Source organism: Danio rerio, chromosome 14, assembly GCF_049306965.1.
Source record: "Danio rerio strain Tuebingen ecotype United States chromosome 14, GRCz12tu, whole genome shotgun sequence".
NCBI classification, from domain to species: Eukaryota; Metazoa; Chordata; class Actinopteri; order Cypriniformes; family Danionidae; genus Danio; species Danio rerio.
The window spans coordinates 36,212,031-36,231,494 of NC_133189.1; the positions used below are offsets into that span (position 1 = coordinate 36,212,031).

The 19,464-nt window shown below is 35.9% G+C and overlaps 1 protein-coding gene across 1 annotated transcript in view; it reads right to left on the minus strand.

The window, feature by feature from the left end:
• The window catches only part of map7d3 (MAP7 domain containing 3), a 49,623-nt gene that overhangs the window by 22,562 nt on the left and 7,597 nt on the right, over window positions 1-19,464 (minus strand). Inside the window, exons 2-6 of the mRNA XM_001922471.8 lie at window positions 10,063-10,164; window positions 9,433-9,513; window positions 8,937-9,100; window positions 7,198-7,306; window positions 4,525-4,626 (exon numbers count right to left, since the gene is read on the minus strand). Of these exons, the coding sequence (XP_001922506.3) occupies window positions 4,525-4,626; window positions 7,198-7,306; window positions 8,937-9,100; window positions 9,433-9,513; window positions 10,063-10,164 (558 nt within the window). The remainder of the gene's footprint in view (window positions 1-4,524; window positions 4,627-7,197; window positions 7,307-8,936; window positions 9,101-9,432; window positions 9,514-10,062; window positions 10,165-19,464) is intronic.

The window sequence follows — 19,464 nt, forward strand, 5'->3', positions numbered from 1 at the left end:
TGACGGTGCCATACTTTTTTGGCTGAAATAGTAAGTAGTACTAAAACTATATACAAATCTGAAGCAAATATGCAAACAAAAGCACTGTTGCATTAATCGTGATTGGATTGTTTTAGTTTCTTCTTCTTCTGGATCTGACTTGGACTCAAATATAGACATCAATTATAGCACATCAAAGCACATATCATGCTGTAAAGGAGGACTGGAAAATTGAGCAGTGAATTCGGCAAAGCAGAGGCCATTTACTTCCTTTTTTGTAACAAGTAATGTCCTGTGAAATTGAGTGTTTTACACAGACAGTGAAATTGATAGGGGTGTAACGGATCACATACGGATCACAACCCACAGTTCCGAACACATGTGACCTGTGGATTAATACCTTTTTTTTGTAACTTTTAGTTTAATCCAACATTTATAACAATTGCAGAGAGATCGCCTCCCACGTCATTCAAATCACGAGTATGAAAGCATTTTGGCTGTAAAATATAATAATGACAGTAAAAAGTTGTGGTGAGACTTGCATGTGTTAATAATCCTTCGGAGCGCTGCATTCAAATCTGCGTTTGATCAAGATAGATTCAGTTTTTACACTTTTTCAGTTAATAATAAACAATTAAATAACAGAAATACTGGGAGAACAGTTTATAGTTCAGATTTAAACACATGTTTATGGTAAAGATTAAAATCATCATTTAACGGAACTCGACGTTGGTGAATGTTGTAGCAATTACATTGTTAAACCAATAGGTGGCAACAAACAACCACTAAAATATGTCACTGAATAGGTTTTCAAAAATGATCCACGTAAAATGAAACGAAGTTTTATGTGTAAATTGTTGAGTCATAAATTGAAAATAAATATATGTTGTACAAGATGTTAGATTTCTATATTTGACCTTATCAGTAACAGTAGTGAAGATCATTTTTCGTATTAATTATTTTCCCTTTTGCAGCTGGTTCTTTCTTGATTGTTTTTATTAAAATTAAAAATAGTTTTTGCAGTAATTTTTTTTGTATAGACTGAAAGCACCCTTTTTTGCTGATCCGAAAAATGGTGATTTATACCGTGAGATTTGTGATCCCTTACACCACTAAAAATTGAGGATAAATTTTTTCCCACTAACAACTGTTTTGTTTTTATTGAGCAAAACTTACACTAAAAAAAAATAGTTATGTAAAAATGAACAAAAGTTTTTTAGGACAACTTAATTGTTTCATGTCAAATCCACTTAAATTTGCAAAAGCAAATCAGTTAACTTAATTGATTTGTGTTAGACATGAAGGAATTATCTGAATCTCTGATTTTTTTTTTTGTAAAGTGTACGCTTCAAAGGTAAAATCTGAAACTGCATTTCATGACCCCTAATAAATGTAAAAAGATTTCAGGTCAAATTCTGACTTCAATGTAATCTCTACTGCAATTTTACAGAACATTGTTAGGCAAACAAAAAGTATAATGAAACCAAAATAATTTGATACTGCAAAACTATAGTAGAATAGCCTCAAAAAGCTCTTGCTATGATGAGATCCATGTTTGTAACAAGAGTTACAAAACCAGAGTGGGGAGAAGAAAAAAACAAAAACTCAAAACTGAAGGAAAATAATGTGTGTTTTTAACGATCAGTTTATTTCCTTTTCCCCTTTAACACTGCATAGATGTGCTCCTATTTGTTAAGAGGGGGTGAGGTTGTCAAGCTTTTGATCTGTGACTAAGGGAGCTCGCTAATGAGGTATTGCTTTCAGTATAGCGAACGATGGTGTCTACAAAAATGTGTACTATAATGAGAAAACTCTGCCCATCATGACACAAATCAGAAGGCCATTTAATTTTCAAGGGGAACTAGATAGCAAACAGGAATTTTAAATATCAAGCAATCAAATGAGAACTTAAATACAATACAAAGAAATATGTTCATGTAAAGCCAGTCAATTTTAGACCTGAAAAGACAACAGATAAACACAAACACTGAGAACAAACACGGCACTAGGGGCCAGACTCCATGGTTAATGTCATATGGGAAGAAAAACAACATTCACACAAACAAGAACACTTTGTATTAGCATACACAAAGAGCTCATTCCTGGTGAGTAGGTCAGTTAGCGAGAACTCCCTGAGAGAACGAAGAAGCAACAAGGAAAGGTTAAGACGAACTGGAAGCTCAAGGCGGCAACAAGCACCAACTCGTGTGTGTGTGTGTGTGGACAAAACAGCATCAACATTAGCAAACGGTTACAGTTCTGAACGAACAATGAACTGATGCACCAATGTAAGGTCGAGGCAAGAAAGTAACATAGGAAAAGAGATGCTGCATGTTTACAGTCATAAAGCAAACTTGTAAACCCCATGCTCTCACCCACAACATCCCTCATTAACCCAATGACAAGTTTTTGCTGTTTGACACTCGAAAGCAAGGCGGACCACTGAAGCAAACACAGTTGCGCTTATGTATTAGTAAACAGCGAACAGGCAAATTAAGACGTCTCGGTTTGTACTTGAGCACCTGATTCATCTGCAGTGGATTTCTCTGGTTTGGTGGTGGGCTGTGTTTTAGCCCCCACTCGAGAGAGGGAGGAGCTGCGTTTCTTCAGGTTTGGGCCTACAGACAGAGTGGACAGGGCAGCATTAGAATCATTGAGGAAGCAAGGGCTCTTCTGTCTCTAAACTCACATCTGCCATTTTCAGCAAATGAGGAAATGGGTATTTTAATGAGAACAATGCATAGAGACTCAAAATTTAATTCTATTTAGGATTCAGTTTATTTACAATGTAGAGAATTGTAAGGTTTTTCTCTGTAAAAAGCTTATTTGCATTGAAAATTTGTTTTCAGAGTGACAGTGTGTAAATAAACTACTGAGCTAAAGCAAGCTAATTAAAGGATCAAGTCCTCTTCTTTATTTAAAAAAGCATATACAAGACCTTGTGATTGTCTATTACTGTTCTGTATTTCTGGGCTAGCTATGCAGACATGCTAAAGGGGTTGTTCACCTAAAATTAAAAATAATGTAAAATTACGGTTACTGCTGCATACCTGCCTATATGGGTTTATTTTATAACCAACAATCATTTAAGACAAACAAATAGGCTTATGATGGTATCTAATATTCTTGTTGTGATTATCAAGGTATACAGCAGGGGTGCTCACACTCGGTCCTAGAGGGCCAGTGACATGCAGAGTTTAGCTCCAACTTGCTTCAACACACCTGTCAGAAAGTTTCTAGTATACCTAGTAAGAGCTTGATTAGCTGGTTCAGGTCTGTCTGATTGGGGTTGAAGATAAACTCTCCAACCTCCAGGACTGAGTTTGGGCAACACTGGTAGACAGTATTATACCTAAGCTGGAAAACGGTTACTTTTACACATATAATAACAAAAAATGCTAGAGTGTATTGCTTTATTGAATATACATATTCGGAGTCAACAAATGTTTTAATCTAATAAAACTTTAAAATGATTAAAAAACATAACAGGCAACACTTTACAATAAAGTCCCATTAGTAAACCTTAGTTAATGGATTAAAATCACTGAACTCAAGTCATTAACTACATTTAGTAAAACAATTCTGACAATAATAATAAATTACCATGACCTAAGATGAATAAAAACTTTAGCTAAATTAGCTAACGTTAACTGGTATTGAACAGTGTTAATGTACAACAGCCCTATAAATAGTCACAGAATTTTTAAATCAATATTTCAGCATGTACAGTATTAGGCTAGATGAGGATGTGAGGATGTTAATGTTTAAACTAGTAAGTCTCCAAGCATGCGACAATGTTATATACACCTTTGCAACTACACTCTGAATAATCTTAAAATGCACTCTAAAAGTTTGAATAATAAACAATTGTTCCCTGTATTTTGAATTGGCCACGATATTAATTATTATTGTGCATTATCATGATATACTGAATTATTGAATATTGCAATATGTCTGAGACTTTTTAACTTTAGAACTATCCGTTTAAATGAGGAGCAGCTCTGGTAGTTTGGCACCTGTCTTTTCCATCTGAGGTTGCTTATGTGCTTCTTTAGAGGCCTGAGGAGCATTGCTAGGCAACCGGTTCAAAGAAGAACTTCTCCGCTTTGCACCTGAGGGACAAAAGAAAGCTCACTCCTGAATCAAGAACATGAGTCTCGCATATGAGGGACTGAAGATAGACTTCAAACATAAATCCATCAACACAAAAGTGATGCAAAACCTTAAACTTTTGTAACACCCCACTAAAATCTCTGTAGAGAAGAAACACAAACAATGTGAAACTCTGAGTCATGGCTGGCTGCTCCTGTTAGAGGAAAAGGAAACTGCAGAGAAAAACAGCAGGTCTCCAAAAATCATACGTTGCTGAGATTGCAAAAATCATTAACGGCCCATTCAAACAAACACACATGCTAAATCTGCAATAATCTTGAAGTGAACAACAGCGAAAAACACCTGTGTTACAAAGCACGTGCTTATTATGTATCTTATTATGACATACATTCTGGATAAGCAAGGGGAGGCTAGGGCAGGGAGGACACTTACTTTTATCAGGAGAGTTAAGGAGGGTGGCAGAGGATGAGGAGAGACGCTTGCTGATGACTGAGTCAGTCTGTTTCAGGTTGGTGGTAGAGGAAGAGCGCTTGTCTACAGGGAGGGTAAATACGCACACACAGACAGGGGGTGGAATTAGAGTTACAGGAGTTTGCATGTGGTAAGCTATTGTTAATTACTCTGATACACGCTGGTTAATCTACATTAAGGACAGGGTAACAGCTGCACATACAACAATTAGAGAATGCTAGCTATAACAAAAAAGGATCAGAAATACATATCTATGTATTAATACAGTGTATTAATACATCAGTGGGGTGCAAAACTACAATAACGCAGTCTAAATAGACAGGATTAACTATGTTAGTTCAACAACAGAAACCAGTTAGGTGCTTCGGAGAAAATACTTTTTGTTATAATCCCTGGTAAGTGGAGAAAATGTAGTTATAAACAAATTAGCGAGTGAATGAGAAACAGCCAGTACAGCCCCAGATAGATTAGTGCACAACTGAGCGAAGACGAGGAGTGTGCAGTTTGTGACAAGCCACGCCGATGTGCAGGCAAATCATTTTAACCACCTTGTGACGTCTGATTCCTGGGTGGCTTGGAGGCTGGAGAAGGAGGAGAGATTACTATAGCAATCGGGGAGGAGGTAGGGCCGTTGTCACTCTGACCTGTGGGAGGGGCAGGGACACACAGGTCGCTATTGGAAACAGACTCTCTAGCATGAGAGAGAGAGAGCGAAAGGGGTGGAAAAACGCTGCTTACAACATGAGATGTCCATCCAGAAGCGTTGTTGCACAGAGAAACATAGCTTCAACAGAAAAACATGCCTTATAAAAAGTAAAGTGTCAAATTTGTTTAGGATTCTAGGAAAATCAAATGTACTACTACATTTATGGACACTGTATTTTGTTTTTTTAGGGAGGAACTATATATCTTTATATTTTGCTATAATGTAACTATAATCCTATTAATTATCTAATAACCCTAGTAAAAGTTACATGAAGGTAAATTATAGCAATGTCTTTTTAAAATAATTGCGCATTTGTATACATATGCAAGATAATGGCCACATCATCTGTACTAGGGCTGCACAATATAGGAAATTGATCTGATACTGCGAAATTTAAGTTTTCTGCTATAAATATTGCAATATGAATACAGTCAGAAGATTCACAAGTAGTGAAAAGTAGTGGGGGCGTCTAACAGTATTAAGAGACAGAAATTGAACAATTACAATGCTAAACATGCTTTTCTTTGTTTTGTCTTAGTCTCTAGGCCAGATATCTAAATATTTTTAGATAAAGTAACAATATTGTTGTTTTTAACTTCAGAAAAAATAGTCCAAAATTAAGGGTTTTTCCTTAAAACAGTCAATGTGTAAGTAGAATAATCTCGCTTACGATTTGCAATGTAGATATTAGTACTAGAAACAAGGGAAAAATTCTAAGAAAACGTTTTTTTCTATAAATCATATACAGTAAAATACAGTATATTTCTGTAGCAACTGTAGTTCAGACTGAACATTGCATATCTTGAGATTTGACTATTGCGAATACGCACACTGCAATATCAATGTGAAACTATATATTGTGCAGCCTTAACCTGTGTGCAAGCAGGAATTAACTACTACATGTTAAAAAAGTTAGTTACTGTATTTTGTTTTCTAATATTATTGTGTAATGTGTGCACAAACAAAACAGTGAATGGGAAAAGCTCATATTGATGAACAGATGGACCTTTTGTGAGCATAGTGAATGTCCAGTGAATATCTTACTGTTATGTATGTTTATAGTAAAATTTGAAAGATTTCATAATTCCAAAATTAGCAAACTTTTTGGCGTCCCATATCTGACTCGAATGAGGTTCAAATGTTAATATTTAAGGTACATTTGTGTAAATGTAGGCACAGTTTGCCAGTTTTTCTTCATAGGAATGCATTCATAAAACGATTTGTGAGCTCTCATTTGGTCAGTTACACAAGTGTGCCTGGACTGTTTTTCATGGATGCATGTATGAGTATATTTCAGGCACAAAGGGGACTGAAACGGTGGGACTATAGAGCACTGTTAGTGCACTGTTAGAAACAAAATTTCACACTTTGCCTTTAACATCAAATCACAAAAAACAAGCTTGTCAAAAAAATATTATTTTTAAATTTATAAGGCCTACACGGAATCTGTGCGCACAGGAATTTGCCCATCATTGTGTCTTTGTATTTACTTGTGCAAATGTGTGTAATTTTATATTTATTCTGCTTTTAAATTAGTTTCACTAATACTATTGTGATATAATAACAGTAATTAAAATATTGATATTGTTCATTTACAATACAGTTTATAAAGCAATATTTTCTGTCTTTTAGTAGATGTATTATATGAGAATTGCTTTGTTTACCAATTAAGTGGATCTAATTAGATTTGCATTGGTAAACATTAAATAAAAGTAAAAAAATTTCTTTGGTTATGATACTCCTTAAATTATTCTGCATAAAGCAGCAGATTTTTTACAAAATTCTTAGCAGAAATAGCAAAAAATGTCCACAGATTCTGTTTGACCCCAGTCATAACTCAATTGGGCGTATATTGGGACAATGCATGACTACAAGCAGTTGAATAATAATCAGGTGCTTGTACAATCTAAATGTTAATGCATTTGTACCATTTTTGTTGTCAGAGTCTGCAAGTCCACTCCAGGACCATCTCTTCTGTCTCTGCTCTACTCTCTGGCTGCGCTCCAGTGTACGTCTCATCACGGCTTCATAGTGTTCCTACACACAGGCACACACACTTTGTTAGACAAATAGAGCTGTGATGCATCCTCTAAGCTGTATAGCAGTGGACTGTGGCAAAGATGTGGGTGTCAATACTAAAACAAAGTCCATGAGTCCAGGCTCATTTGCAAGTCAGATATTGAACAAAGCACACATGACTCTTACTGTGAGACTGCAAAAAGAGCTAAATCACCCGTTTCATTTCATTCAACGTTTTGAACCAGCTCACCAAAAAACAAAACGCAATCCATTCAAACCATTGGCGTAGCCCAGATCTAATAGTCAATGAATAGGCCTAAGAGGCGGCAGCGGCCTGCAAAAATACTCATCTTTAAATGGATTAGTTGGTTGGTTATCTGAACCAGACAATAATGGAGTCCTGTAATATTAAGCTGGTTTGAGCTCAGACTTCGGAATTTGCTTGGCTTTATACATTATACTTTGTGTGTAGAGGATTATACAGCCTTTTGGAAAAGCCTCTTTGGCATTTTAAAATTGCAGTAGAAGATTAATATACGCTATAGTTTACATGTCTATGATTTCTCAAGCTCAGAATGATTTATTTGATCTACAATATAGTAAAACTTGTGAAATTATATATATTTTTACTATATTTAAAAGAAAATACACTCAACAGCTATTTTATTAGGTACACCTGTCTACCTGCTTGTTAACACGAATTTCTAATCAGCCAAACACATGGCAGCCACTCAATGCATTTAGGCATGTAGACATGGTTAAGATGATCTGCTGCAGTTCAAACAGAGCATCAGAATGGGAAGGAAAGGTGATTTAAATTACTTTGAATGTGGCATGCTTGATAGTGCCAGACGGGCTGGTCTGAGCATTTTAGAAACTGCTGATCTACTGGGATTTTCACTCACAACCATCTCTAGGGTTTACAGAAAGTGGTCTGAAATAAGAAATATCCAGTGAGTGGCAGTTCTGTTGGTGCAAAAGTCTTGTTGATGCCAGAAATTAGAGGACAATGGCCAGACTGGTTTCTTGAACATGACAATGAGTTCACTGTACTCAAATGGCCTCCACAGGCACCAGATCTCAATCCAATAGAGCACCTTTGGGATGTGGTGGAACGGGAGATTATCATCATGGATGTCCAGCCAGATATTTCCAGTACCTTACTGACTTTATGCCACAAAGGATTAAGGCAGTTCTGAAGGCAAAAGTGGGTCCAACTCGGTACTAGTAAGGTGTACCTAATAAAGTGGTCAGTGAGTGTATATAGTACAGTCTATATATAAAACAATACAGACTTTTAATGGAGATGCAGAATTTTAGCTGCCATAACCCCATTTGATCCTTCAAAAATTATTCTAACACACTGACATGCTCAAGAAAGTTTTTATTACTTTGCTGAATCCGGGTTTTGCTTTTCAAAAGAACAGCATTTATTCATTATTTTTAAAATAAAATAGGCACAAATTCTGAAAAAAAAGAATATATATATATATATATATATATATATATATATATATATATATATATATATATATATATAAAAAATATATATATATATACATAGATAGATAGATAGATAGATAGATAGATAGATAGATAGATAGATAGATAGATAAGCAAAACACTAAGTAACAATATGAAAGTTTACTTTTTCTTCCTCTAACTTCTGTTTCCTTTTCTCCTCCACTGCAGCTCTCCTCTGTTCCTCCTTCCTGCGCTGCTCTTCCAGCTTCTTATGTCTCTCCTCCATCTGTCGCTCCACCTGTAGCCGGGACTTTCGCTCTCTCTCCAACAGCTGAGTCTCACGGGCCGCTGAACGAGCCAAACAGTGCGTGTTAGCACAATTTGTTACAATGAGAGAATAAAAACAATAAACAATATTCAACAATGTAAGGGGTTGGCAACCATTTTTTACATGATGAGACCAGTTTTGTCACTACTGTGCAACTATCACACACACCTCCAAATTAATGCAGTACATACAGTCATATTGAGTCCAGCTTCCACCTTGGCATGAATAAATTACGCTAATGACCTCATCATTGTTTGCAAACAAATTGTTTCTTGTTCTCTTTGAGTTATGTATTTATCATGCATGCCAGAGGTTGCCAACACCTGTTGAATGAAATCTTTTGCTTTGTCACCATGTTGCTTTTCCTGCTCTTCTCTCCTCTCTTTGGCTACTCGGAGTTTGTCGTCTATCCTCAGGGATGCACCATCAATGACTGAAAACACGTAACAGGACAACACAACGTCACACAACTAGCACATCAGGTGAAATCTGAACACTTCCTGGGCCACAAATGGCTCACGGCAGATTGGACTAGTATCCGATGCACATATAATCCTCTTGCATACTCTTACGCGAAGCTCAGGTAACAGATTCAGCTATGAGCTCACCACACCTGATATAGTATTGACACCAAGTCATGGGTGTGTGTGTGGAACGTGTTACAGGAACAACTGTAACAGCATTAATGAATGGCGAGGCTGTCGAATTACAATAATTACTGACCTAACCAAGGCAAAAAAAAAAAAAAAAACTTGAGAAATAATGATTACTCAGTGTAAATCTAATGGTGTATGTGCTTTTCGTTTATATGAGACATCCTTCACACATACAGTATGATGACAAGAGTATGTATATGCAAAAGAGTACATGTTTAGTTTAGTAAAAACTTCATACTACTCAATCTTTATCATTACAACATAATGAAAAAATATTATCATTTTCTAAACAAAAGGGGCCTTGGAGATGAATGGAGATCATTTACCTGGCTTGGTCTGGCTTTTTGTTGTGTTGGCTGGAGCTGCTGGCGTTGGGCTGTTTCCTGCCTGGCTGCGCCGTTCCTCTGCCTGCGCCTGCGCAGCTGCAGCTGACATAAAAAAAAGAAAAATTCATATAAACAAGTGCCACAACTATGGCTATACAACTTAGGGAAAAAAAAAAAAACTTTCTTTAAGGGTGCTTTCACACCTGTAGATCGTTTTTTTTATTCCGAAAACCGGTAAAATTGTTACAATGTTGCTTTTTGTTCTTAGTGCGGTTCGCTTTTACATGGCAAAGTTTCTAACCAGACCAAAATAGTTAAAACAAGTCATGTGCGAGTAAACTCTCCTCACATTGGTCAGAGTTCTGCTGTTTATTTTTCCTGCTCCGCTGTCATACCCCATTATTTTATTTCATGACGATGAGCAATAAAAACATTATAAGTAAAAAGTTGAGCTTTAATCTTAAATGGTTAATTTTAGGGATGCACCAATCCCGATACTTGCATCGAACATCGGATTTATACTGATATTTTTGCTGGATCGGGTATCAGTCAACTGGTACCAATCCAAATACAATCTATTTTGTCACTTATAATCCAACAAAAGCCATGAAGGTAAGCCTGTTATAAAGGCCTAGAAAGTTGTTATGTATGCCTACTACATCCTAAATGTTCTGAAGCCATTCTATAGTTCAATGTGGAGCACAGATGAATATTCAAGTGCTTAAATTCATGTTCATTTCAGTGCTTCCTGCCGCTGCGCCTGTCAATCATTCTCCATTTATTCAAAATTCGAACTGCGTGTTGGGTTCATGACAACATGAAAACTCTCCAAGACTATTTGTTCCTGTTAGTTTAAATATTTAATAGAGAAAAGGATTTAGCTTTGCATTAAATGGGTTCATTTTGACCTGCAACAAAGAGTTCATTACGGTTTCTAAATGATGTTGAGCTGCGTCTGTTAGACCAGCAGATCGCATTTGCAATACTGGAGTAGAAAGTGTTATTACCTGCTCTTCACACACAAAGTAGGCCTAACTGAAAGTTTAAATGAAAAAAGGCTCAACAATACATTGGACAGATCCTCAAAGCACTGGTTTCTACCCTTTGTGCTGCTAAGTTCTGAAAGTGTCCACAGATACCGGAGGGTTGCACGCTGTGCGTTTTAATGGACCGGCTGTGCAGCCGTGACGTGCGCCATCATAAGCTGAACCACAACAGATCAATGTCAGAGCAAATGGTCAAATAACTCATCAGTATCAGACCCATTTTGGTTGATACTCAGAAATTTTGATATCAGGATTAGATCGGTTCCAAAGAATGGTATCGGTGCATGCCTAGTTTTAATTTTTTAATTTAAACACCCACAGAAATTATCACCAACTATGAATTAGAGGTAAGACTTTCTCATACATAGCCGTTGACTAAAATTATGTGCTATAGGCTTGAGATTAAAGAGAGAACTAACAGATAAACCAAGATGGCAAATTAGTCAATTTTCAGCATGAAAATAGTTCAACATGCTTTCACTTTCATATTTGACATAAAACGCAAATTAACCAGTAGTTTGCTGGATTAAATTTCTTTCTCACTACAATCCATCAGCTCCAGAGCTTGTTTCAACCAAACCGACACCAAGGCCACCTCATTCAGGAGATCTTGGACTGATTGTTTTGAAGCGAATCAGAGTGCGATTGCAGTATTCACATATGCCCAAATAAACCAAGCTAACGGGCAAACACACCAGGTTCCAAAACAAATGTCTAGGTGTGAAAGCATCCTTACGCTCAATTCATACAGGGCTTGACAACGCTTGACAGAGGGCGTGTCTTAAGTTAGGGCTGAGGGGATCATCATAGCAGCGTCAGCCAATAAAATTAGTCCACAATCGACTACTGTCTGAGCTGGTGCATTTGCATAAAGCGATCTGATTGGCTGACACATCAATTGAAAAAAAGTTGAGATGTTCCCAATTTCTACAACGAGCAATACTGCCTTCGTGATTTGCTGTCATTATAGAAACTTAACAGGAAAGGAAAAGGTTATTAAGTAAAATCTAGGACAATGTGGCTCCATGCCTCTAAAATGTTTGATTCAGTGAAAACAATTTTTAATTCCAGCAAAACATCTACTATTTACAATTGATCATCTGAATGGCTTGAAATTAAGTTACTGTACAAGAGAGTCTTGAAAACACTGCTTGATGGAAAAGTAGCAAAAAATCTCTTCGACTTTCATATCTGCTCAACACAAAGCACCTTTCAAAAGCTCTTCAGACAGCAGCCTTGCGGCAGGCAGGAGAAAAGGAAGGAAGGATATGGGGAAAAAAACACGATCAACAAGTCCGTGTGCCTTTGTAACAGTTCTTCTCTCCCTCCACAGAGTGTGTCAGAAAAAGAGGGAAAAGAGAGGGTGTTTGTTGAGCTGGCGATGGAGCAGCATGTGATGTCTGTATGGTGAAAATCAAGATGCTGCTGATAGACCGTCAGCTGAAGAGAGGGCAGCAGTTGGCATGTTTTACTGGCTGAGAATAAGCCATCTCCATCTTTTTAGCTCTAACTTCTGCTACAGCACACTGGTTTATGCTCATTAGGAATATGTTTTGATATATTGGTGATCTTGTGGTTCACTGTGAGACTGAAAGCTCCACAAAGACTCTGAATGAGGCACCAGGCTTTCTGGAGGGATCTTCAGGCCCAAAGGCCATCATTGAGTACTCATAAAATACAGACACAGCAGAAAAGCATGATGAGGCTCCACCGGATGTCTGACAGCAATAAAACAGAGGGGGTTATGAGCTTTTTGGAAACGTACATTACTAACATAAACGATCTCAACAGTTTGACTTTTAAACATATATAGTGTCAGCACTACACAGGATACAGAAATCAGCAAGATAAGTAAGCTAGGAAACACTAAATACATACAGTTTGTTTATTAAATACTAACTAGTCAAAAAAAAAAAAACATCTACTAGAGGAATCACATAGGCCTAGTTTTGGTTATTTGGGGATTATCTGATCAATACTAATGAGACTAACAGAGGTTAAACATGATAACCGTATTTGCATGAATGACAGGCAGAAGAGTTAAATATCAGGACTTGCAAAGTCCCAGGGCTTTTGTTTTTTCAGTCGGGCTACTACCAAAATTTATCTACACCATGCTTTACGAAGCCCCACTGAAAAAACAATAACCCAGAGACTTCAGACTAGCAGATTTTGCAAGCCCTGAGATTTGAATGTTATAGAACGAACACGAACACGCACACGCACACACACACACACACGTTAGGTATGTTATAATATGTAAACTACCCTGTAAACAGATAATGTATATATAATATTGAATTATGCTATTAATATTATTATTAATATTAAAGAAAGGCTTAATAAAAAAAGAACTGACACAACAAATGTGAACACATCTGGTCTTAAGAGATCAAAAAACGATGTTGTCTTACAATTATTTTACAGAACACTGTATTTCATTTTAATTATTTCTTCTTCATCTGATAAAATCAATTTGTTTTATTGCGATGCAGTAGCACAAAAACAACAAAGACTTCATTGTTGCATCAGCTAAACACTGTTTATGTGTAAGAAAAAACATCCTTTGAAATTTAAACTTAAGATGACGTTTTCAACTGAGATTCCAAAAGGGAAGATTTTTTAATCTATCACACTTGCATAACCATATAAAAAGGCTGCAAAACCTGGGCTTATAAGAATTGCTAACTGCAAAATCGTGAATGTTCAGGAGAGAGATGAAGGACTAAGCTCACAAACAGCAATAAAGGCTAAAAATAAACAAATTTATTAATAAGTTAATTATTGACTAAAGAGGCGAGAAAAGAACACCATGAGATACTGTTATAAATACAAAATCATCTTTTAATAGTGGCATTATATATAAGAGCCTGCCTGAGATTGCTTGGTTTGATTTATCTGTGTGGAAAATGCATAGCAACTGTTGCTGAGAGATAGTCAAGTAAAGGTGGGAGCAGACAGGGGCAAGCATCAGATGCACAACCAAACCTGCAGATCAGGGCTTTATAACAATAGTCAGCTACAACAAAACAATCAATGAAGGAAAATCATTTGCTTACTGATAAAACAAATTATTTACAAGGAGCTGAAACTAAATAATTTGTAAGATGTCGTTGGGACAACTTAATTGTTTAATTCGATCTACTTAAATTTGTAAAAACATACAAGTTAACTTAATTCCTTCATGTTGTTCCTACACAAATCTATTATGTGGAACCCATTTTTACAGTGATTGTTATGCCATATACAATAACTAAAATCTATTACTACTGCTATTTTGTTTATGTATTATTACGAACATTATTTTGTTTACCATTAAATTTATATAAAATTTAACAGGTTCAGACAGCAATAAGCCTTTTACTAAAGTCGGGTTTTGCTCATCCCTAAAAATAGCTTAAGCTTGTCAACTGCAACTACTGACACATCCAAAATAGCATGTTGGGTAATTCCTGCCGAAGTGAAAGCATCCTACACCTGCATGATTACATTTAAAGAAAGCTTGAGCAATGTGATATCCGATTTATTTTAACCCTAATTCCATTTTTAAATGAGAAAAAAAAAAACATATTACATATTCCATTCAGAAATAACATTTTTAGAAATTGCTTTTTAAAACCAAAACTAAATTGTGAGGAACTCTACAAAAATCCTCAAATTTCTCAAGTTTTTTTTCCCCAAGTTAAACTAAACTTTTATTCAAGAATGAATACTCTCATGTTTCTGTGTGTACATAAAGGCTGCACAATATATTGTTTCAGACATTCCAATGGATTCATTCACAATAGTCACATCGCAGGATTTGCCATGTAGAGGCAGAGCTATAGTTGACCAGTAGCCACAGTTGAAAAACACAAGATAGTTACACTTTGCAGTTACTCCACAATTTCAAATGTAAGCATTTGCATGCTTTTTTAAAAAGAATAAGATTTATTGCCAAGTGTGCTTCACACACACAAGGAATTTTTTTTGGCTACAGAAGCTTCTACTGCACATAAAGTGACAAGTGAAAACACAAAATAAATATGGAAAAAAATAAATACGATAAATAAACAGATGCAGTTAGTTAAAAAAATCAGAATGTTGAATTACAGATTTGTTATAAATATACTGGTTATACTGTGTGCTGTGTACAAATGTGAACATAGAAAGAACTGCATTGTATATTGATATAAAGTGTGTACAAGTGCGTAGGAGAAAGTATTGCACATATTTATTGCACAGTTGGGGGATATTATTTAACTGTTCATGAGGTAGATGGACAGAGGAAAGAAACTTTTCCTGTGTCTGGCTGTTTTTTTGCTTGGTGCTCCGAAGTGCCGACCAGACGATAACAGTTCGAAAGGTAGTGTGCTGGGCGAGAGGCATCAAGAGTGATTTTTACCTTTTACTCACTCCGGAAGAGTACAGTTTTTGAAGTGTAGGAAGTAAGGGTGTCACGATTTCGATTTTAATCGAAAATCGATCGAAATTTATGCTCGATTTCGATTATCAAATCAAAAAATAGAATCGTCGATGCTGCCACGCACCCATGTCACGTCAGCTTGGCTTGCCAAGCGGGAAAAACACGCTTGTTGAAGTGCTTGTTAAACTGTGCAGACGCAGGAGACCCATCGACAGAGCTTAAACCTTCAGGGCTCGACAATAAGGACTGCCCGATAGCCCGGAGCCAGCGTGCGAGACGCTCGGGCCAGTGTACAGTGCTGCCTCAAACATAGACGTTTGTTTCGGAATCTGTCTCGTTTCCCCCGTTAGTTTGTTTGGCATAAATCCAGCAGTTGCGCTCACATCCGCGCCAAATCAATCAGTCCGAGATCGCCTGAATGAGATGGTCTCTGCCCAACTGAGCGGATCGATTGTAGTGAGAAAACAAAACAATGCAACGAACTAACGACCCAGGCTATATCACAGTGTATTATAATCGTGTAATAGCCATATATACGGCTATATGAAGAGAGAATGATGAGCAGGGCCAGATGTCATTCTTACCGGTAAATGCGAAAGTGAAAGCGTGCTGAAATATTACCGGGAGCTGTTTATCCAGCCTGATCTCGGTTTATCCGTCTGGAAAATTGACCGAAATTACTATCTGTTAATTTTTCCATATTTTAATCGTATAATATGTTGTATTAGGCCTGTTGTTTTGTTCATTTCCACACTGACAGCTCGAAAGAAAGATTTACATTGATCTCGGTTCATCTGCTAGGTCTCTCTATAATTTAAGCCTATAATGCAGAATTCTAGCCAACGTTTCTTTATTAGATTGATTAATTCAATAGATCGATTTTTACAAAACCTGAAAATTGAAATGAGGCTTTGTATGTATGAGAAAGTCTGACCTCTGCTTTATATTCGGTGACGATGTCTGTGGGTTGTTAAAATTAAAGTGCACATTTTTGCTTACAAAATATTCTATACACAACTGCTCAAAAGTTTGGGGTCAGTAAGATTGTTAAATATGTTAAACTAAGCCTCTTCTGCTCACCAAGGCTGCAATTATTTCATCATAAATACAAATTGTGAAATGTTGCACTATAAAATAACTGTTCAAAAGTAGTTTATCATTTAATTTATTCATTTATTCCAGTGATTTTAAAGATGAAATTTCAGCTTCATTACTCCAGTCACATGATCCTTCAGAAATCACTAATATTAATTATTATTATATTTATTAATGGTGATCGTAATAAAAGCAATAATGTCTGGAGTAATAATTTTATTTGAAACTACATACAATAACAAAGTAGTTATTTAAAATTTTGATAAATATTTAACAATTTAACATTCTTTACATTTAATAAATGTAGCCTTGATGAACTGAATAAGTTTTCTTAAAAACATTAAAAAATTACTGTAAATATATATACAGTGGAAGTCAGAATTATTAGCCCCCTTTTGTTGTTTTTTTCTTTTTAAAATATTTCCTAAATGATGTTTAACAGAGCAAGGAAATGTTGATAGTATGTCTGATAATATTTTTTCCTCTGAACAAAGTCTTATTTGTTTTATTTTGGCTAGAATAAAAGCAGTTCTTAATTTTTTATGAACCATTTTAAGGTCAAATTTATTAGCCCCTTAAGCTAATTGTTTTTCAGACTGTCTCCAGAACAAACCATCGTTATACAATAACTTGCCTAATTACCCTAGCCTGCCTGGTTAACCTAATTAACCTAGTTAAGACTGCTTCAATCTTTTACTTTCACACTAGTACTTAGTCATTTTAGCAAACACCTCAGATACTGTTGGCTGGTTCCTGTTGGTTGTGCACCTTTTTTACCGACGCCATAATAACGACACAGATCACTGCCTATTCACAAGAAAAAAGTGATTGACAGGTGGTAATTATGTGTGTAACTTGCCTTTATTCATTTACTGTATGATTTGTTTATGGGTAAAACAAAGACCATACAGGTCAGGTAGTTTAAACTGTAGGCTACAAATAGGGTTGTAACGGTATGAATTTTTCACGGTATGATAATCGTCTAAAACAATACCACGGTTTGACGGTTTCGCGTTATACGGTATGTTACAAATGTTACAAAATAATAGAACAGTGAAGCAAATTTGACTTTTTCCAAATAATATATTTTTAGTTACTATAAACAACACCACTTACAATGAACAAATAAAAATAAGAAAATAATAAATAATGTGTCAAAGTCCAAATAAAGTCCAAATAAACATGGTGCAAATCCTCAGTAAAAAATAGATATAAATATTTACTATACTATAAATAGTTACATAACGAAACTAGATTCAATATGGAACATCCTTAGGTTTTATGTGCCAGCATGGATATGGTTGTCAATCGATATGGATTTGGATATGGTTGTCTGCAATGCAGACAAACAGCTGCACCTTCATTTGCGTCTTTTGAAAACAGCAAGAGCAGCAGTTCGTCTTTGCTGTGTCACTGTTTTGTCATGTTTCTGTGCTGCTGTGCATGCAAAAGTACTTAGTATGAGAATTATTTCATGCAAAACTTTTTTTTTTTGCGTTTTATTTAGCCGCGCATAAATGTATGCCTATCTCTTATTCCGTGTTGTTCAAAAAGCTTGGTCCACAAACAAAAGCGAAACCTATGCTTATTGGTTGTGATATAGCGAGTTTGAACCAATCTGGGCATGGAGGAGGGATAATGCATCAATGTATCATGTCTGATTTGTCCGGAGACACAGTGACGAGCATTTCTTTGTCAAATCAGCGTTGTCAAATGTTGATGACGTAACCGCACTGATTCCGGAGCGAATGTTATGTACTGGAAAGCTGAGATTCTCTTCTTTATGCCAATCTTTGAATTGTATGAATCGGATCAGCGGATCAAAAGTTATTAAACATTTAAGAGCAATACTTATTTTTAGCCGCGGGCGGCTGTCTCGGTCTTTAAGGGTTAAAACCGTTGATATACAATTGTTCATGGTATGATAATCGTGCACATTCAAATCGTGGTAAACCGTCATACCGGTATATTGTTACAACCCTAGCTACAAATAATTAATTTGTTATTAATTAATTAATTAATTATAATCGAAAATTGAATCGAATTGTGACTTAAGAAGCGAAAATGTAATCGAATCGAGAATTTGGGGAATCGTGACACCCCTAGTAAAAAGGGTAGTGCCAGTGATACGTTCAGCAGTCTGGACTATTCGCTGTAGTCTACAGAGGTTGGTTTTGGCAGCTGAGCCGAACCAGACGTGATTAAAGGCCCATGTTAGTATTTTAAGCCAGTTCAAGCATTCGGGTTTCATGAATTTTTATGTTTGTATATTTTAAGAAAGATAAATTGTATTTATGCATATAAGATTTTACATTTGACTGTACAACTAGAATACTGCTAGAATCACAGAAAGCTATAAAGCATTGTTTATTTTATCTGCATGTCCCTCTACTGTATTTATCAATGCTTGTTATTAGTTGATTATATTTTCTATTATAAATGCTCTACAAAATTATCTCAATTACTCAAAAATTACGATTTTCCTCCCAAGTCAGCTGGTGAAAGTATGCACAATATTGCAATGTGTATTGCAAAAAAATAAATTAATGTCAGTTTTTCCCAATATGACTGATTCTTAGAGAAGCTAAGACATCCTCACAGTGTATAGGAGAAGCAACCACAATTCTTTCAAAAAGACAAGCAGAATCCATGCTTCATATTTAACAGTTTGAGTCTCTCTGTGGTTAAATATTCACGCACATTATTGCAAACAACAATTTAATCATGTGTACAAAATAATTAGCTTTATAAGTTAATTATATGTGAGGATTTTCAGATTATGGAAATCATAAATCTACAGAAAGCTGCTATTCCTGTCCTTTCCACTTCTTAATGTTTCATTTGAAGCACAGGATG